The following is a 21,888-nucleotide window of genomic DNA, read 5'->3' as shown; positions in this document are numbered from 1 at the left end:
CTTTGAACAAATTACAATGTACAACTGGATAAATCCTTAATGCAGGATAATCACAGTACTGTACTTTACAAATAAAGCATAGCATAGGAGGAACTTAGGAGCTGTTATGAGCACTTATTCTTTAATTTTCATACTGTACTGAAACCTTCTTTCCTTTATACCGTACTGTAAATACTTACTGTATTTTTCATGCAAATTACCAACTCTTCTGGTCACATCTTCTGTTGTATGTTCTCATACATACTGGTCAGTTAACTCATCAATGAATGTTGGAAAGCTTCATTCTCTTGCACAACTAAAGGATTATTTCCTATAAGCGAGAAGAAAGCTTTAGGTGATAGGAGGATAGATTTGAGAGGTGAAAGATATTGCTAGAAATAAGAATGAATGGCGGGCGATTGTGATACAGTTCTGATAGTCCCTGCTGCTTCCTCAGGCTGCCTTGGTGCCCGGTGAGATAGCAGTAGGGGATTCAGCATATAAAGCTTCACTTGTATTGGATAACGGGGACAGGTGGACTGTACCACCTCAGCAGTACCAACCAAACTTGGCTGAATCCCTCGTCAGTCTGGGAGGAACACAAAGATAAGAAAAGTCTTTCGTTCTTTTTTTTCTTATATCGGCTACCCCTAGAGTTCGGGGAAGTGCCTTGGTAGTTAGAATGATAGATAAATTGCTTACATATATTATTATAACACCTGATTACTTAGTTGTCTACATACCTGATAAACATGAGCTTTGTTCTCCAACCCCGAGTCTGGATCCACTGCTGCACCACCTTTGAGTTTAATTTTCTGCTTTTCAGGAACATTCTTGGTATATCTCGATTCTGTAAAAGAAAAATATTTCATAGTTATCAAAAACCAAATAAGAACATAAAATAAACACATTACTTACAAAAACACAAGAAATAAAATGCAATTCACCAACCAGCATGTCTGAATTCCCTATGACTAAAAATTAAAAGAAAAAAACATCAGACACAATGGCTCTTGCAAACGTCAAACTGCTAACTAGGGGACAAATGATTACATTCATGAAAACATCAAGATGTTTATCAAACATTCAAAAAATGGGAAATGATTGTTAAGCTTAAGAGCTGCCACAGCCATATTTACCTAATGGAGTAGCATCATGAGTTCTCCAAAAAGTGCAAAAAGAACCTAACACTACTTCTTAGAATTTCAGGAGACTCGCCTGAAAGATTTGTTTTCATTAGAACATTGACAAGGGAGCGATGTAAAATTATAATAGTTAGGTATGAAAGAAAAAAATACAGAGCTAAAAGCAATAAAGCATACGCTGAAAAGTTGCTAAGAGGAGCATCCTATGTTGCTGGCATCTTGCCAAACCATGTACACTGTAAGGTTACTCCTTACAAAACATGCAACACAATTGTGTTCAATAATGATCATGTTCCACTGATACCCCACAATCCATAATTCTAGCTGTTGAATATGGTAAGGGGAAGAATAGGCTTTTTAATATTTCTAAGTGGTTAGAGCTTCACATTCTTTTATACTGAAGTGAGATTACAAGACTGGCTAATTCTATGTGGAAGACAAGGTGAGCTCTGTTGAGGAATACTAACTTATCTCTCCTTACCCAAGAACATTACCCTACGAATATAAAAAAAATAGCCTTTACACTTTTAGCAAAGAAAGGACACAACCTAACAAAACAAATCTGCTGAACTAATTCCAAACTGAATCTACAGATGTCACTTCATTCAAGCTATCCAATATGATTGCTTCTCTCAGATGAGCCTTAGACTCTTACTCTAGTTCTGTAGTTAATTCTAATCTAGAGAGAATGAAGGACTACTCCCTTTTTATAATGGATACATTTCTTCTTGATGGGTTGTTTACTAAACTATTTAGGAAAAAATATGGACAAAATCAGTCACGAATACTGGGTTATTTTCCTTGTTGGAGCCCTTGACCTTATAACATCAAAGAAACAAATTAACAAAAATATCCTTAATTTGATCTTACCTGCTTTAGATGATTTTGATGACTTAACTCTATGGACTCTGTCCTGTGGCTGTGAAAAAATAAATGTTTTTCAATGCTTAGGTATTTGAACAACTAATATAAAAACAACCAATAGGATTTTAATAATAATTCAGGTTTATGGGAGATAATTAAAGATTTCTAAAAACAAGGGTAATTTACAATGTCTACAAAATATTGGTCAAAATTTTAATCATCAGGCATAAGCCAAGAACATTATGCCAAACAGAAAAAGAACTGAGTCCCTCAATTGCAAAAATAAAAACTTAACTTGAGATACTTACATCACCTCCCCATGGTGAAATATTTTTCTTTTGAATCATTAACAATGCACCTCCCTTATCCACCTCGTCAAGAAAATCTTCGGAAACACACTGAATATTGAGATCCTTGGCACTGGCAATTTTCTTATTCATACCAGCAACTAAATCTGTGGAACACATGACAAAAATTTTTAGCTACTGAAATATTTATAAAACTCTAAAGAAATAAATCAAATTAAACCTTACCACAGGAAAACCTTGTACCTAGGATATCTAAGGGATCTTTCAGTCGTTAATATCTTTATTTCTCATAAACCTCAAGAAAATTAAAGTCCAATATATTCTTATTACCATAAGGAGAGGAGCACCAACCAAAGCTTTATATCCACCGAGTTATAATTGAGCGTGATCTCCTATTGCATTTGATTAAAGCTAAAAGTAGCATTACCAATTCTCAGATCCCCAAAATCACTATTTACTGTACAAAATATCAGTGTCACTTCAGATCTACAGATGGGTTGTTTACTAAACTATTTAGGAACAAATATGGACAAAATCAGTCATGAACACTGGGTTATTTTCCTTGTTGGAGCCCTTGGGCTTATAACATCCTGCTTTTCCAGCTAGGTTTGTAGCTTAGCTAGTAACAATAACAAAAATAAATGAAAATTAATGGGTAGAGAACACTACCCTGTAGAACACCAGTTATTAAATTCATAGAGTCACTAGGACTAGAGTGCCCAACAATTATTCTTTGGAATCCATTACTACAAAATTTGATAATGATGTTAAGAAAGACCCACCAACTCCCATCCGTTACTTTTTAAAACAAGGGCATCAAGGTTAATAGGGTCAAAGGCAGAACTGAAATCAAGGCCAGTCCTACAAACTTCCAAACTACAACCACAGGATTTATGTACAGTATAACAGGCTCCAAAGCATTGCAAAAGCCAGACTGAAAAATACAAAACAGATAATTACCTTCAACACATCTATCTAAATGTATTGCCATAGGATAATAAAAACTTTAGATATGGGAGTTATAGAAATTGGCTAGATGTACCATGAACACGTTTACCTCATGGGGTAACGATGCCCCCCCCCCCCCAAAAAAAAAAAAAAACTCTTGATAACTTGCAAAAAAAAACTACATCAAGGTCAAGCAGAAGTATAAGTTTCACAGGAACGAAATGACCGAGTTGCTTACTCTCAAACACGTTAACTAAATGGGTTGCATTTTCTTATGGTCAGTGAGCGAGGAACTGTTAAGCGTAAACCAAAGAGCGCAGACTTAAGGGTAACCCACAATTTATGGTCCAGGGTTTCTTCTATGCCAAAATTGTATTCCTTTTCAGTTAAAACAAACTCACTGAGCAACAGATCATAGCTGAGTACAGTATAGTTATTTTAAGTGAAAACAGATCAATTACATTTCCAGAAAAGATGTCTCCATTTCTCCAAATAAACATATCTACAATCATCGTTAAACCAAGGATTTTACCCATGAGAAAGAATAAGTCTATCAATTATGTAGACCAGGTTATCATTGAAGAGAACAACAGGTTCAGACCCCTTTATACATTTGGGACCAATTAAAATGCAAAAGATCACTCAAAATGCCATTCCAATCTACTTGAGACTTTACATATATAAAGACAAGCTAATATCAACCCCTCTTCGATCAAGAATTTTAAGCTTCTCCTACTTCAAGCATTTAATATACTGCAAACTCCAATACCATAGTTTTTCAAATTTATCAAAGACGAAAAATACCGTTAGAAGTGGAAATGCCAGGATTTGTTGAATTAAGATCTTATCTAAGCTCTGGAACAAATTCCAAGAGTACCTTCACACAAATATGGGATTCTTCTTGAATGGGTAGGAGATTGAGACTTAGTTGGTTATGGAGTATCAACATGACAGGTTTTTGTCACCACCTCCAATACACATCACTTATTGTCTTGTCCTATGCAACCTAGTATGTGCACTTGATAAAATGTTATATCTGTGCAACCACAAGTATTTCAACTTTTTGTAAGCATACTCCTTTCACAACTAACTATACACAAGTACTTTCTAAAATAAAGGCTTCACCAGTAATCAACAATTATAATGCATCAAATATAACAGAGGATTCCACAGCAGTAGCGTATTAAATACAAATTATTAACCCGAGCTATCTCAAAGCATAAATAATTCTGAAAACAATCAAATATAAAATAGAAAATATTTCAACAATATAAACTCATACTAAAGTGCAATCAACAAATTATACAACAAAACCCAAAGAAAAAATTACCTAAGAACTAAAAATACTCGCCCCTGTTATCTCACAAAAGACTGCTAGTCATACAAAGAAATGTCCCTCCTATATAATATTTTCAAATTGTCAGTGAATTTTGAGGTATATTTTTGTCACTGTTGAATAAACATTCCATTTTGGAATGCTTATTCATTGCAACATAACTTATACCTACTAAATGTGATGACTGCCTAAAAATGTCTAATATCTAGTTGATCCAACTGCTATTCAAATAAATCAATTATGATGCAAAATAACATAATAAAACTGGAACTCTTAAATAAAAGTTCCACTCGTAAAGATTAAAGCAATGACTTATAGAAGGAATCAATGCATGGTAGAGTAAAGATGCTCACTAACCTGGAGTTGTGATTACAGCTGCCGTCGTTTCTTCAACCTTGGAAACAACTTCCCCACCAAGCCTTTTAATGGTTTCCTTCATTGAGGCTTTATCCTTGGAAAATTTATCTCCCACAATAACAAACTTCATATTTTCAAGAGGCTTCTCAGAATTTGACATCATAGCCCTGGTAGAAGTAAATATTCTATTTCATTGCTGGAAAAATTAACTTTTGCCTTCTTAAATGCCACAGTTTTGTCAGTCTTGCAGAATGATATAATAATTATTGAGAGGGGTAAAAGGCTGCTGTAGCCCAATGAGTGTGATCCCTTTCCATTCATCAGGGACTATATTTTTTACATTTTCTAGCAAGAACTCTGAAAAGCATTACTAAATTTTACAATTGAGATGCTCATAAACTAATAAAAATCTCCTATGTACTATCAAAATACCACACAGCTAAAAGTGAATTAAATTATGTGCAAGACTTTTAAAAGTAAAATTGAATTAGTCTAATATACTAACATTACAATCAATATCAAATTAATGTTTGGATCTTGCGAAACAGATGTGAGGTCCTTTCAAAGTTGTCTCATGTTCTATGGTAGACATTCATTTCTTTAATTACAGTGGTAAAAAAACCAGTGTAAAAATTTGAAGGTCTACTCATCACTAAATATAAAAAAAAAAATAATTTCAGCTCAGCAACAACAAAAAAATCCTTGCTTTAGAGCTAAAGGAGAAAGGCATACTCGAGTAGTGGGAGGATCGCATAACGATTCAATCAGAGAGAACTATTGTAAGGTGTATGAGAGAACGTGAATAAAAGAAAGCTTACAATAGAGGGCTTAAAGATTTGGAATGAAAATTTTCAAAAGTTGAAGATAATAGGACAAACAAGAAATCAGAAATGAACCAGATGCAAACAGAAAAAAATTGTAAAAGAAAATACTAAACAGTATTTTACATATCTAATAGTAATATACGAGAGTAATTTCTTTTCATATTACAGTGAACCCTCGCTACTTCGCGGTTCGACCATCGCGGATTCACCACTTCGCAGATTTTTTCCATAACCCATATATATACAGTAATAATATATATATATATATATATATATATATATATATATATATATATATATATATATATATATATATATATATATATATATATATATATATATATATATATATATATATATATGTATGCATGTATTTATGTATATATGTATGTATGTATATATGTAGGTATGTATATGTGTATACATATATATATATATATATATATATATATATATATATATATATATATATATATATATATATATATATATATATATATATATATATATATATATATATATACATATATATATATATACATATATATATATATACACACATACATACATACATACATACATACATACATACATACATACATATATATATATATATATATATATATATATATATATATATATATATATATATATATATATATATATATATATATATATATATATCTAAAGTAGGAAGATGTGATGTAGTTCTAAGGGAAAAGTATGGGAAATATGTCTGGGTAATAAGCAAAGCTCTACCTCCAGTTTGTTTCTTCATTATGATCAGAGATAAATGTAAACAAAACATTGGTTGCCATTTTTTATCGTGCTTTTTAGCGTGTTTAGGAAACGCATGATATAAAATTGCCTTTAATGTTTGTGCCTGTTTTAGTTTAGGGTACTGTAGTACATGCATTAAGTGTTCTGTACTATAAAGGGTAGTTTGTTAACAGTACTACGTACCAGGGAAGGTTTTAAAAGTCTGAATATACATGTTGAATAGAGGTAAATATGGTGTCACTACTTCGCGGATTTTCACCTATCGCGGCCGCGTCTGGAACCTATCTACCGCGATAAACGAGGGTTCACTGTACAACATACCCATTTTCCTTTTTAATTGCAATCTCTGTAGTTGACGGTCCATGATCGATCCAAACCCTCTTCCCGACTCCTGGGAACTTGTAATTTGCTCTGAAAAAAAAAAAAGTTTGAAAATCACAACTTGATTAAAACTTCCTCGGGCTATATGTCAAACATGAAAGAAACATTCCCTATTCTTTCACCTGTAGAAGACGAAATAACTAAAAACTTGAGGAAACACAATATCTATCAAATGATAAAATCAACTACGGTCTCTTTCACTTTTATAAACCTATATAATGAATTATCACAGCAAAAGTTTCTTCTTATATTTTAGAATACTTGAGCCTCTCCAAACTAAGCAATCTTTTTTTTTTTTTTAGCACAAAAGAATGGTAACAACTTAAAACCATGACGTTTCAATCCCTTTTCCTATTATCTGGGAAGGTGGCCTCAAAATCGATGGATTGGGAGGAAGACTCTCAATAATTCATAGCTTTTTATAGAAAGAACTCAAGCGTTTCATCACAAAACCATCAATCATGTGAATGGCTGAATCCATTTTGGTAACAGAGCCACATCACTAAACATTCAAGGTTTTGGAAATTTCACACACCAAGGACCATAGCTCTGATAGGTTCGAAGGTAAGGACAAGTCCTTTATAGTAAAACATGGGCTCGTAAAGCAAATGAGAGTATTTTGGAAGTATTTAACCCTTTAGGAATACAGTTAAGGATTAGGACTGTAGTCATTTTCTCAGAAAAGTACCCATTGATCAGGCAAACACCTGCTCTATATGCTATACCTGAAACTCCTTTACATGCTCAGTAAAGAATAGTGAAAAATCAATGTAAACACAAAATTAAAAAGATTGCTGGAACATTTTTTGGTAAAATACAGTAGACAGAACATACAGTGTAGCTAACAGACAATATTGATAAAATTAATGTAAATAGTAACAATTATAAGCAAAGAAGATATTTAGGGTACATTTGAGAAAAGCCTACCAAGTGATAACAAAAGATTTCTTAGCTAAAATGAAAGTTAAATAAGTAGAAGGTAAAAAATTACAAAAATTCCCCAATAACGACCTTTGCAAGCTCAGTAAAAATCACACACTAATGAAGGTTACAGAAAAACTTTTAGTACCTCCAAGCACTTTCTAGATAAAACTAATTTTTACCTAATTGGCAATCAGCAAAAAATGCCATAAGTATGCAAAAATCTGAAAAACATACTAGAATACTGTACTGCTAAAAAATGCAAATGCAAAATTTTCATGTTAAATGAAATATAACAAATTTGTATTTTTCCTAGTATACAAACCTGAAGCTATTTATAGGGTATACTTTCGGCGCAGCTGAAAGACGAGCCATGATAATTTTAGTGAGGGATAACTACCCCATCCGCTAGTTAGCGGGTGGGGGGATGGGGGTAAACTGGCTAGATATAAACCCTCCGCTATTTATAGGGTAACTTACTCTTACTCTTGAGAGGGAGGAAGTCCTCACCAACTGGCCTTGGTCATGACCCGGGGTCCTCTCTATTTCGATCTGTGAATGATAATAGAAGGGACCCTACCCTCGCTAAAATCAAGTGCGTGTGAGTGGAACTAACAGTGTGGCTTGTCTTAACATAGGGACTTGAGTATAAAACCTATTGTTCTTAAAGACTAACCCAATACCCTCCCTCTAAAAGGTATTGGGGATGTAACAAAGTATTCTTCTATACTTAGGAGACACAAGGGAAATGGGGCTTACCTGCAGCGAGCTGAGGTCAGCTATGCTGAGGCTTGCGGAGCCGTTTTCCCCCAGAGGGGAGAAGGAGAAAGGGAGAAAGGAAGAAAGGAGCCAGGCATCCTTATTCATTCACCCCAGACTAATCCGGGTACCCTCAGCCCTCAACCCTCTGCTACTTGTCCATCAAGGAACCTGAGGTGTTTAGACCAATTGTTGTGCTACCACCACAGGACCGATGGAAAAGGTCTCCATGTCTTGTGGGTTACATCTTTGCAGGTAGTGGGCCGTGAAGGTCGATTGACACTTCCACATGCACATGCCCACTTAAAGTATCTGCGCCACAGAGTAGTTTCTTGAATGCCAGGGACGTAGCAACGCCAGTGACGTTACGAGCTCTGCGTTTTAGGATGGAGGAGAGTCTAGATTAAGAGTAACCTCAATTGCCCTCTGATCCCAAAGGGGAAGGAAATCCTTGAGGTCCTCCTCTTGACTTTCCCCGTGCCGGTCAACAGTGCCGACACACGGGGGCGAGCTGGTATCGTTCTTTTAAGGTAACCCCACAGACTCCTCACTGGGTAAAACCCCAGTTGATGGGTTTCCGGTTACCGAACGAAGACACTTTATTCGAAATGGGCTGCACCTAGGGTACAGAACACTCGGATTCGAGTCTTGGCAATCCACTCAGGGACGTCGCTGAGGATTACTTCTCCCCGTCTCCTAGGGTAGGAGACATCAGAGGTTGGATTATACAACACACTAACTCTCTTGGTCAAAAACCCAAGTGAGTAGAAAGGGCATCTTCCGTGTAAGGAAGCGATCTGCTGCTGGGCCTAAAGTTCGTGGAGAGGGGCCTTTAGAGACTGAAGGACGCGAACCGCGTTCCCAGGAGGAGGTTGAGATCCGACGGGGGACAAGTTATCTCACACTTGCATAAGTAAAGGCATCGATGGGAGAGAATCCCCTTCCACGACATCAGTCACAAAGGACCGAACACTTCACCTGGAAGCCCAACGCTGAAAAGTGGCTGAGGTGCCTAGACATCTTTTCCGTAACCTGTTGCAAAAGGCCTCTCTGAGAGGGGTGGTGTAGGATTGTCCCAGGCAAGAAGTCGAAGCAAAGCTATGGCTTAGGAAAGTGTTAGCATGTGGCTGCTTGGAAGATCGTGCCGTGGAGGAAGATCCCTCGGAACTCCGTCAGGAGCTGTAGAAGGTCCGGGAACTATTCTGCGGGTTGCCATAGCGAAGCCATTGGAGCTCCGTCAGGGGCTGCAAAAGGTCTGGGAACCATTCTGCGGGATGCCATAGCGAAGCTATTGGAGTCATTGATAAGATCCTGCTTATCCTGACTTGCCAGAGGACTTTTTCACCAGACCGAATGGGGGGAAAAAACCAGGCACACCTCTCACACCTCTAGGCCGCCCCATTAATCTTGAAATACATCTTGTTTGAGGGCCTGGGGAACGGTCGAGTGGGAGCCTGTAGATCAGGGCCGCTGCGAGCACTACCAGTCGGGAATCCCACAAGGTTAAGACTTTGTTGGATACTAGATGATTCCAAGACACTAGGAGCCCACTATCTAGGTGGTTTTGCAAGCACATTCCTATACCAGGAATGAAGCGAGTAGATGGGGGCAACTAGTTGTCTCCTGTCCATCTGAGGCTTCATACTGCTAGATGGTTCTCTAAGAGAAGTGAATGCTGGTACCTTTCTGAATCGGACCAACAGACGAGGATGGAATGGTATGGCATATGCGGCCCCCCCCCCCTTCTCTCTCTCTTTTGATGCATTATTGAGAGCATAAGGTCCAGAGGGAAGACGAGAAGATAGGCCTCTTTGCAGAAGCTCTCGTCTGCCACCCATCATATGCGGATTGTCCAGTGGTGAGGGGGGGGGAGTGCATAGCAATAAACACATCTCGAGATGATGTCGAGACGTGTAACTAATTGCACGTTCTTGCAACGAAGGGGAACAGCTTGTTCTCCCACCAACTGCCACTAATCCAGTTTAGTTGGCCGAATAAGACCGATACCAAACGGTAAACCAGTTAATCAGTACAGCTTTTGTTATAATAGCGAATCTCCATAGAGATCGCTTTCCGACAAGAGACTGTACGGTAATCACCGAACGTATCCAACCAAACCCAAGAGGGGATTGAAACGTATCTTCAATCTATTGTTGGGTGGGTAAAGAGCATAAGTCTACTACGGCGTAGTAACACCGAACTGTGCGCATGACAAACATACATGCGTAATTCGACTTAAAAGTCATGTCCGGAACTCAGTTGGAGAACGTTGGAAACGTTCATAACGGTGGTTTCTCCTTAGGACAAAAAACATTCGTACTTCTCCGTCTCCGATCGGTAAACTAGCATTTATATTAAATGTTCACTACTAGGGAACAGATATGCTTATGAGAAATTTCCAGCCAAAGCCTTTGTAGGAGACTAAGACTTCCGATCGGGCGAAAGGAAAATTGCCTATAAGGAGGCAGAATGTAAATGCCGTATGTCTGGTTACAGGAAAGTAGCCAAGTAATGTACTGAATAACCTGGTTTCAGTAAGGGATATAAATATACAACTTAATAGAACGGAGTTCTAATTGGAAGATGTATATAGCCCTTATCCGGTTGCGGGAATAATGTAGGGGTACCTCTACATACGAATTTAATTTGTTCCACAACCGATTTTGGATGTACAAAATGTTCGGATGTAGAAACGAATTTTCCCATAAGAATACATGGTAATTCATTTAATTCGTTCCTCAGCCTAAAAACCCATAATAAATCCTTAATAAAGGGCTACACATAATTACACATAACAGTAACATAACCTTTTGGTTTACCCCTCCTCTTTATGTGAGGGGCTAGCCAGTGTTTATTACACAGAAACGGATGTCTGTTTACTTGGCGGGGTTTGAAACGTTCGTAACGTAATGAAAAGATGCCCACGCTGTTGATATCGTTCTTCAACATCAACTAACAATGTTCCTTCGGGACTAATTGTTCAAAACAATAACCCTGTAAGGATAGAATAAAAAGTCTCGGAAGCCTATCGTGCAAAAAGGCAAGTCATTATACCCAGGGTACAATGACGGGGGAGGCTGCCTCCATCAAACGATAGAACCGATTTTAAGACAATAACCTCGCGGTTTTGTCTTGGCTAGAGTGCATGCTCCAGGAAGGCTTACGGCCTTCATGAAGTTTTAACACCCATTGAAGTTTTGTAAAAACTTCTCAGGAAAGAGTCTCCCGAAAAAGGGTGAAGTCTCGTATGTGGGGGTTTGCTTCAAGAAGGCCAGACATAATTGCCATCGACCGCTTACCCAAAGGGGTTGCCATCGAACTCTTTCTCGCTAGTGAGAAAACTACCGTCTAAATCAGGTAAGGCCTGCCAGGGGAAATGAACTGCAATGTAAAGCATTTTTCATTCCCCGCTCATTTCCGTCTGCTAACCAAACCACTCGAAGCGGGAGATGGTGGTTCGTTCGAAAACGAAAGGATCGGTGCTGGCGAAACCAGACTAGCTGATATAGTAATCAGCTCGGAGTGTAGAGTGATGTATCAAGTCACACCTTTGGAAGACCCGTCCCGTGGGGGGGGGACCATAGTGTTTTCAGAAAACTCTGGATCGCGGAAACAGATAGTTTCGGATGAAAACCTACGGGTTCAGAATCTATGTGAGAATTCCTTTCTCACGACCTTAAGGGATATTGTGCCGAGAACCCGCAGGAACTCTGTCGCTGATTCCTGATGGAATTTTCAGGAAACGTGTTACGTGACCAGGTCCCAAAGGAACTGTGTCATAGCTACCAGTAGAGATTCGTAAACCCTTAGGCAGCAGGCATCCCTCTGTCATCAGAGTAAAACTCTTGATGACAATGGGCGCGAGCGAACAATTCATGGGGCGAGTTCGAAAACTTTATCACGAGAGTTGTTCGCGCACTTCAACTGATTGCGTGCGCGCCATTATGGTTGTGCGGCCCAATCCCATCGCGCGCGCCTGCCAACATGGTCGCGCGCCACATCGATCGTGAGCGCCAATTTGGTCCTACGCCCCAAATTGGACGTGCGCCCCAATTTGGTCATGCATGCTAATCCAGTCGTGCTCGCCAATCCGGTCATGCGCTCGATCGTCCGTGCACGCCAATTTGCGCGCAAGAGCTCTCAGTGTGGCGAGAGTACTCACTAATACGTTCACCCGAAGGTTCACAATAGCCTGTGTTGTGTGAGCACGAGCAGTCAACACAACGAGAGCCCGCAAACTCTGTCATATAAGTATGGCTATGGTCACGAGAACCCAAAGGTTCAGCGTGAACTGCGTTGTGAGACCCCGAAGGATCAGCGCAAACAATTAACTGAAGTTTCCCTGTCACTAAACACCGAAGGGTCAGCGTAACGGGAAACCAATGTTTCCTTGTCACAAAACACTTAAGTGTCAGTGACTAAAGTTACGTGAGCCCAAGGGTTCAATGTAACTAATGTTACGAGACCCTGAAGGGTCAGCGTAACAAGAAACCGAAGTTTCCCTGTCACAAAACACCGAAGTGTCAGTGACTAAAGTTACGAGGGCCCTAGGGTTCAACGTAACTAATGTTACGAGACCCCGAAGGGTCAGTGTAACGAGAAACCGCAGTTTCCCTGTCACAACACCCCAGAGTGTTAGAGTGACTAAAGTTACGAGAGCCCAAGGGTTCAGTGTAACTAATGTTACGACACCCTGAAGGGTCAGCGCAACGAGAAACCGAAGTTTCCCCGTCACAAAACACCGAAGTGTCATTGTGACTAAAGTTACAAGAGCCCAAGGGTTCGGCATAACTAATGTTACGAGACCCCGAAGGATCAGCCTAACGAAGAACCGAGGTTCCTCTGTCACAAGACCCCGAAAGGTCAGCGTGATTGATGGCACAAGTTCCCGAAGGCTCAACGTTACCATCGTTACGAGAGCCCGAAGGTTCAGCATAACTGAAACCCGAATGTTTCGAGCGGAGTCCCGAAGGAACCCTACTTTCATGACAACCCACAGGATCAACATGACAAGAGCCCGAAGGCTCAACAATCACACCAGCCCAAAGGGTGATCGAACGAGATCCCGAAGGATCAAGGAGAACCAGCAGGTTCAAGATAACACCTCCGCATAAGAGGTTTGTTCTCCCGAAGGAGAATGTTGCTTAAGAGAAGGCTCTCGCTCCGCCCCTGAAGGAGAACCATAAGCGTAACGGGGGACCGCCGATGCCCAGAGGCGGTCTTCTCTCCAGGACGAGAGACTCGCTCCCCCGAAGGGATAACCTGCTTCGGAGAAAGCTATGCCACCACCCCTGGTGGATCAGCAAGCTCCTACAAGTTATTTCTCGCGAACGAGAGGGAAGTTCTCCCAAAGGAGATCGCCTAAGGCAAGCTTTCTCCCAGCTCTACGGGAATAAAGCGTAGGCGTAAAATACCTCTCTCGCGAATGAAGGAGAAGTCCTCCCAAAGGAGGACATCGCCAAAGACAAGCTTTCTCCCAGCTCTATGGGAAAAAAGCGTATCTCTCTCTCGTGAACGAGAGTGAAGTCCTCCCGAAGAAGGACATCACCTAAAACAAGCTTTCTCCAAGCTCTATGGGAAAAAAGTGTAGGTGTAAGAAACTCTCTCGCAAACGAGAGAGAAGTCCTCCCGAAGGAGGACATCGCCTAAGGCAAGCTTTCTCCCAGCTCTATGGGAAAAAAGCGTAAGCGTAAAAATCTCTCTTGCTAACGAGATAGAAGTCCTCCTGCAAGAGGACATAGCCTAAGTACAGTAAAGCTTTCTCCCAGCTCTATGAGAAAAAAGCATGGGCGTAAACAAAAATGGGATTTTGACGAAGGAAAAATCTATTTCTGGGCGAGGAACCTGTGTCGCCCAGTGAAATGCTCCTTAAAGCACCATTTCAAAGGTATAAATACTGCTAAATATACCAGAGAAAAAAGTTGCATGGAATGCTAGGAATATATCCAGCTCGCTCACCCCTAAACGGGTGTCGGTATTAAAACTGGGGCGAGTGATACCACTACAAGAGAGAGAGAGAGAGACTCTCTCTCTCTCCCCTCGAAGGAGGAACAAGTTGAAGGTTGACAGCGAATGCTACCTCATAATGAGGGTAGCTCACGAGCTACCACATGGAGCGCAGGATAACGAACAGGGCGGCCGTAGCACTCGGCCTTGTGTTCTACGTCGCTGTTACCTGTGAAAAAAGGAAGTTTTTATCAATTACAATTCATGCTCCGTTGCACAAAATACACTATTCGGGGAATAAGTCACCTTCCTTGTAAGATAATTCCTCGAAAGGGAGCAGAACTGTTATGCACTTTAATGAAACAAACACACGGCTGTGTTGAGAACCTGCCGACCAACAGTCGCAGGGTAGGGCGGCAATGACAACTCCTTTACAGCGGAGGCAGTTGGATACGTTGTCATCAGCAATTAAAGTTACACGTATCTAACAACATATATTTACATTTATACATATGTAAAATGGAGTTTTTATGATAAAACTAAGTTTTATGAATACTTACCTGGCAGTTATATATATATAGCTGATATCTCTAAATCGGCAGAATTTTTCAAAACGAGGCAACCGACTTGTGGTGGTTGGGAGGTAGGTGGTAACACCCATCACAGGGTGGTCCAAGGAATCATTCCCATGTCTAAGACTTCAGTTCATCTATGCCCGACCTGTCTCCTGAGGGGAGGTGGGTGGGCCTTAGAATATATATATAACTGCCAGGTAAGTATTCATAAAACTTTGTTTTATCATAAAAACTCCATTTTTATGAATAGTACTTACCTGGCAGTTATATATATATAGCTGATTCACACATTTGGAGGAGGGAAACAGACAGTAAACATCGTTGGGGAAACAACAAAAGAGTTGTAGGAGATAAAAACACCTTGATTCCTTGCCTGCTAAGGTAGCTGATTCAAAGGTACAGCCTTTAGAGTGGCTTTCCCTTAGGAGTTATCCAGGAGTAAGCCTGCAAAGCTGCAAAAAACTCAATCGAGTCTGTCAAAGGGATAAGACCAACAACTTGACTAGACTTCAGAAACTACCTTCGCCCCATATAATAAAAACTGCAACCTTACTCAAACTAACCACCTAACCCTGCAACATAGACATAAACTATCTATCTAGACTGAGGGAACCGCACCACAAGACGAAGACCACAGACCCTCACACATGCATATAAACCAAGGTTGAGTGGGGTTATTAATTCCTTTGCCTAATACAGAAACTGCAGCTATGTATGGGCCCAAGGTATAGCACTTGCCAAAGTCTACTCTCACCTCTCTAAGTTAATGAGAAGCGAAGACAGAGTTGCTCCTCCAGAAAATAGCATCCATGAATAGCCTAACTAACATATATTCCTGATATGCCAGAGAGGTAGCAATGGCTCTCACTTTGTGAGCCCGTAATTTCAACAGGGCGAAGTGTTCCTCCTCACATAAGAGGTGGGCTTCCCTAATTTTCTCCCTCAGGAAAAAGGACAAAGCATACTTAGACGGATTTTGGCGGACCTTTCACTGAACAGCAAAACAAGTTGGATGCACAGCTCACGTTCATAGTGTGAGCCCCCAAAAAAAAAAAAAAAAAAAAAAAAAAAAAAAAACTTGAGGGACCTAACTGGGCAGAGAAGTCTTTCCTTCTCTCGACCCACTAGGTTCGTGAGGTTAATGACATCAAACGTCGTAGGACAGGGTTACGAAGGGTTCTCGCTCTTTACGAGAAAGATGAACCTTAAGCCACAAACTGCCCTATCCTAATTGAAGTTCACCCTCTTCCCAATCGCCTGGACTTCGCTGACCTCTTGGCATTCGCTAGAGTCATAAGGGAGAGGGTTTTCTTTGCTACAACCCGAAGAGAGGCTAGCGAGATAGGTTCAAATTTCTTGGAGCACAGAAACTTAAACACCACATCCAGGTTTAAGAGTACTTATTACGTCGTCTGAAAAGACCCAATGAGGTCCTGCAAACCTTGATTTTGGGACAACTCTAGGCCTCTATGCCTAAAGATGACGGAGAGCATACTGCTGTATCCATTGATGGTAGATACAGCCAGCTTAGCATCCTGTCTGAGGTACAAGAAGTCTGCAATCTGGCTCAGAAAGGTAGTGGATGAGGAAACCTGTGCCGCCTGCACCAAGCTCTAAAGGTCTCCCACCTAGATCGGTAGACTCTTTGTGAAGAGATCCTCCTTGCTCTGGCGATAGATTTCGTCGCTTGTGCCGAAAAGCCTCGAGATCTGACAAGCTTCTAGTCAGTCTGAAGGAAGTCAGATGAGAGCAAGGGGGGTAAGATGATACCTCTCGAAGTGGGGCTGTTTGAGAAGATCTGGACTTGCCGAAGTCTTCTTGGGAAGTCCATCAACATGCCCATCACTTCCGAAAACCATTCCCTAGCAGGCCAGAATGGAGCCGCTATGATCATTCGCCCCGAATCGAGGAGAGCGAATTTCCTGAAGACCAGATTGATGATCTAGAATGGGGGCAACGCAAACAAGTCCACCCCTGTCCAATCCATCAGGAAGGAGTCCACTGCCAGAACTTCCTCATCCGGGACTAGGGAGCAGCAGTAGGGGGTCCTCTTCTTCCAGTTGGAGGCAAAAGGTCTGATACAGGTCTGCCCCACAACATCCAGAGACTGACAGACTTGCGGGTTGAGAGACCATTCTGAGGGAAAAAAAAGTCTCTTCCTGCTGAGCATGTTTATCCCGATGATTCTTGCCCTAGAACAAACCTCCTTTCTAGATCCAAGAAATCAGAACGAAGGCGTCCTTGATCTTGACTAGTGTCATCACGAAGTCCTAGATTCTCATGTTCAAAGTCATGCCCCATGCTAGAACTTTGACATCGAGCGTCCTGAAAGACGAGGCGCCGATAGTCCTGTAAGACGTGGTGCCAAAAGTCCTGTAAGACGTGTAGCCGAGAGGTTAACAGAGCGAGACGCTGAACGTTCAAAAAGACAAGGTGCTGAGCGTCCTGGTGTCAGAAGAGACTCTTCTTGCTGACAGGAAGACCTAATTATTCGATAGGCTCAACATTATCTAAAAATCAAGATACAGGGACACTCTGATTTCTCCAGAGAGCAGCATTCCGCTACATAAAGCAAAATTTACGTGAACACGAGAGGGGCGGAGCTGAGATCAAAACACACGCCCGAAACTGACCCATTCTTCCTTGTAAACAAACCTCAGATAAAGTTTGATTGCATAGCCTGAAACTTAGACTCCTCTCTAGAACTGGGAGAGAGTATCGTTGTAGCTAAAAACTAAAGGAGGTTTCCCTATAAAAGGAAAAAGAAATCCTCCTTCAGAAGAAGTACTGACCAAAGGTCTGCTCCCCTCTTCTCCAAAGATTTTGATGTCTCTGTGGAGGACTTTGACTTCTGAACAAAGGCGTAAAGAGCATTTACGTCCAGGACTGGACAAAAGACTCCCTCTCCCAAAAGAGAGACATTGAAGTTGCAAAGTCGGTTAGGCAGAAAAGTCTTATCGGAGTAACTAACAAAGGAGGATTCACTAGGAAAAAGATTTCGCATCCATCCCAGAAAAAACACGGACCAAAGGTCTGCTCCTCTCTCCCAGGCTCGCCAGAAGTAGCAAAGTCTGGATCCTACTGTTGTTAGTCATAAAAGGTTTCTGTTTTAAGAAACAAAAATTAATATATTCTTAAAGCTCCATTAATGACCACGTGAAAACTCAGAGGGTGGGGAACATGGAGCAACAGAACTTAGGATCCTCTCCTTCTGTTAACCTCAAACAATTCAACAGGAGAAAAGTGATCACTAAAGTCATCCTTGACGGAGAGCTTACAAGACGTGGCGTCGCCCTGAAAGGACAAGGCGGCGATCGTCCTATCATCCTGAAAGACGAGGCTGCCCTCGCCCCGAAAGACGAGGCTGCCCTCGCCCCGAAAGACGAGGCTGCCCTCGCCCCGAAAGACGAGGCTGCCCTCGCCCCGAAAGACGAGGCAGCCCTCGCCCCGAAAGACGAGGCTGCCCTCGCCCCGAAAGACGAGGCTGCCCTCGCCCCGAAAGACGAGGCTGCCCTCGCCCCGAAAGACGAGGCAGCCCTCGCCCCGAAAGACGAGGCAGCCCTCGCCCCGAAAGACGAGGCAGCCCTCGCCCCGAAAGACGAGGCTGCCCTCGCCCCGAAAGACGAGGCAGCCCTCGCCCCGAAAGACGAGGCAGCCCTCGCCCCGAAAGACGAGGCAGCCCTCGCCCCGAAAGACGAGGCAGCCCTCGCCCCGAAAGACGAGGCAGCCCTCGCCCCGAAAGACGAGGCAGCCCTCGCCCCGAAAGACGAGGCAGCCCTCGCCCCGAAAGACGAGGCAGCCCTCGCCCCGAAAGACGAGGCAGCCCTCGCCCCGAAAGACGAGGCAGCCCTCGCCCCGAAAGACGAGGCTGCACTCGCCCCGAAAGACGAGGCTGCACTCGCCCCGAAAGACGAGGCAGCCCTCGCCCCGAAAGACGAGGCAGCCCTCGCCCCGAAAGACGAGGCTGCACTCGCCCCGAAAGACGAGGCAGCACTCGCCCCGAAAGACGAGGCAGCACTCGCCCCGAAAGACGAGGCAGCACTCGCCCCGAAAGACGAGGCAGCACTCGCCCCGAAAGACGAGGCTGCACTCGCCCCGAAAGACGAGGCAGCATTCGCCCTGAGAGACGAGGCTGCATTAGTCCTGAGAGACGAGGCAGCATTCGTTCTGAAAAACGAGGCAGCATTCGCCCTGAAAGACGAGGCAGCATTCGCCCTGAAAGACGAGGCTGCATCTGAAAGACGAGGCTGCATTCGTCCTGAAAGACGAGGCTACATTCGTCCTGAAAGACGAGGCTGCATTCGTCCTGAAAGACGAGGCAGCATTCGTCCTGAAAGACGAGGCAGCATTCGTCCTGAAAGACGAGGCAGCATTCGTCCTGAAAGACGAGGCTGCATTCGCCTTGAAAGACGAGGCTGCATTCGTCCTGACAGACGAGGCTGCATTCGTCCTGAAAGACGAGGCAGCATTCGTCCTGAAAGACGAGGCTGCATTCGTCCTGAAAGACGAGGCTGCATTCGTCCTGAAAGACGAGGTAGCATTCGTCCTGAAAGACGAGGCAGCATTCGTCCTGAAAGACGAGGCAGCATTCGTCCTGAAAGACGAGGCTGCATTCGCCCTGAAAGACAAGGCTGCATTCGTCCTGTCTTGAAAGACTTAGCGCCGAGCATTAAGGCAAAATGATATTCACTATGCCGCTTGGCGCGTTCGGTTCCGACCAGAGGGTTCATAAGGCCGACTGGCGCTCTGGGACAAAAACCGAGTCAATGATGGTTTGTAAGCATTGATATTAGCAGAGAATATCTATGACTTAAGAATTGCCATTAAAATCAAAAGTGATGCAATTCTAAAAGCAGTGTAAGAATCTTAACGTTCAACGCTCTTGGCTTTACCATGGCAAGGGCGAGCATTCTGGGAAAGTTAACAGGAACGCTCGCGAGGGCGTTTGCTCGTAAGCTAACGCCTCTCGTTTCCTTTCGCCGATCGACGTTCCTTCTCCCATGGGCCGGGGAGCTTGGAAGAGGTCTAAGGCTAGGAAAACAACGTCCCTGTGCTGAAAGAATCCAATGCCTAATTTAGCACTGAAAACTTGCACTATTAAACTCTTACACAAAAAACCATAATTAGTCCTGCCCGTTGTGAGAGAACTTATTCTTCTGCCACGGGCTTGAATGAGAAAGCAAAATCGTCTCTAGTACTTGCTATATAAACTGTAACAAAATATTTTTTATAGAATATAAAACTGACATTTCCATAATAAAATAAACTCTCAAACATACTTACCCAGCGGTCACAAAAAGAAAAAACCACCGGGCAAGAGTTGAGAACAAAAATAGATGTTGAAAACACTCACCCAGTAGTTACATATAACCACCGGTAAAATTAAATGTCCTAAATACCTACCCGGCAGTTACACACAAACGCCGGGAAAGTTATACGTTAAAGATTAAAATGAACAGAAAAAAGGGAAAACAAATGTAATCCACAATTAATTCAAAGGGAATTCAAAAACAAGCGAGTTGTAATGATAAAAAGAACAGATATAGCAATAACGTATCTATATATATATATATATATACAGTAGGGTCCCGAATTACACGTATTCTAATTACGCGATTCCTCAATTACGCGATCGATAGTTTTTAAAAATTAATTTTCCTGTATTTGCGAGGAGCATTCTAAATCCGCGAGTCAAGCACCGCGAAGCGTAGGAAATCTATTGTTTTCTTAATTGTATTGGGGGGGTGATGGTTCCCCGATGTCTGAGAAGGGGGGGGGGGGAGAATGTGAGAGAAAGATTTCTGTTCAAACATTTTAAGACTAGTTTTGGATGAAAAATGTTAAGGTTTGCCCATCTGTTGTGTGAACTTGTCGCTAGGCCTAGCCTAACTGTCCAACACCTATATGTATAATATTCCATATTTGTACTAATTAATTTTTATACTTACGTTGTGATTATGGTGAAAAATCCTTATTCATTAAACTTAAATTAAAAACCATCAAAATAAAGACTATTTCATATCATGCTACTGCCAAACATGTCACCACAACCAAACCCATTACTTGTTTAGTACGTTCCATCGCCGATCATAACGAACTCGCTAACCAATTTTAACAACTGTCTATAGGTTAACTTTTGCGGCAAAAGATATCTTACCAGGTACTATGTAATAATAATGTTATAATTAATGTTTTATTTATCCTTAGAAAATCAAAATATATGAAATATGAGCCATTTTGTTTCGTGTTGTTTTTTGTTTCCTAAAAAAACGCCTTCTTAAAAGGAAAACGTTTTTTTTTTACGTTTCATCGTCGATCATAAACGCATTTACTCCTGAAAGTTATATTGAAGAGCTTTTACTAAAGATGTTATTATAAATAAAGATTATAAATAGGTGGTAAAATATCTATAATTAAAGTGTAGCAGCATCAAGAAATGTTGGGGTTCGCCCTTTACATAAGAATGTACTGTACATTGGATTAGACAGAACGTAGAAAAAATCAATTAGGGAAAAATCGGTATTCGATATCCTCTTCATCAGCATCGTCATTCGTCAATCAGGCTTTTTATTTTTTTTATTCTCAGTCGCTGACTAGTTATCGCACTGCCAAGATCTGCACACATTCCGATAATTCACATTTGAAGGTTTTCTGGGAGAGGATGGATAGAGAAAATACCGAACTATATAAAATGTTTTTTTAACCTGTTAAGCGTCACCCACGTGATAAACCGTTCACCACGATCTACTCGGTACCGCCTTCAAC

General features: G+C 41.6%; 1 protein-coding gene across 2 annotated transcripts in view; it reads right to left on the bottom strand.

The window, feature by feature from the left end:
• Parp1 (Poly-(ADP-ribose) polymerase) overlaps positions 1–21,888 on the bottom strand; it is a 94,984-nt gene that overhangs the window by 47,258 nt on the left and 25,838 nt on the right. For both annotated transcript variants that reach the window (XM_068365430.1, XM_068365431.1), the window contains 5 exons: positions 6,863–6,952; positions 4,938–5,104; positions 2,297–2,442; positions 1,995–2,043; positions 723–829 (listed from right to left, as the gene is read on the bottom strand). In XM_068365430.1, coding sequence (XP_068221531.1) covers positions 723–829; positions 1,995–2,043; positions 2,297–2,442; positions 4,938–5,104; positions 6,863–6,952 — 559 coding nt within the window. The remainder of the gene's footprint in view (positions 1–722; positions 830–1,994; positions 2,044–2,296; positions 2,443–4,937; positions 5,105–6,862; positions 6,953–21,888) is intronic.

This window comes from Palaemon carinicauda, chromosome 42, assembly GCF_036898095.1.
Source record: "Palaemon carinicauda isolate YSFRI2023 chromosome 42, ASM3689809v2, whole genome shotgun sequence".
Taxonomy (NCBI): Eukaryota; Metazoa; Arthropoda; class Malacostraca; order Decapoda; family Palaemonidae; genus Palaemon; species Palaemon carinicauda.
The sequence above is the reverse complement of the archived record's forward strand: the minus strand, read 5'-3'. Positions and strand labels throughout refer to the sequence as shown.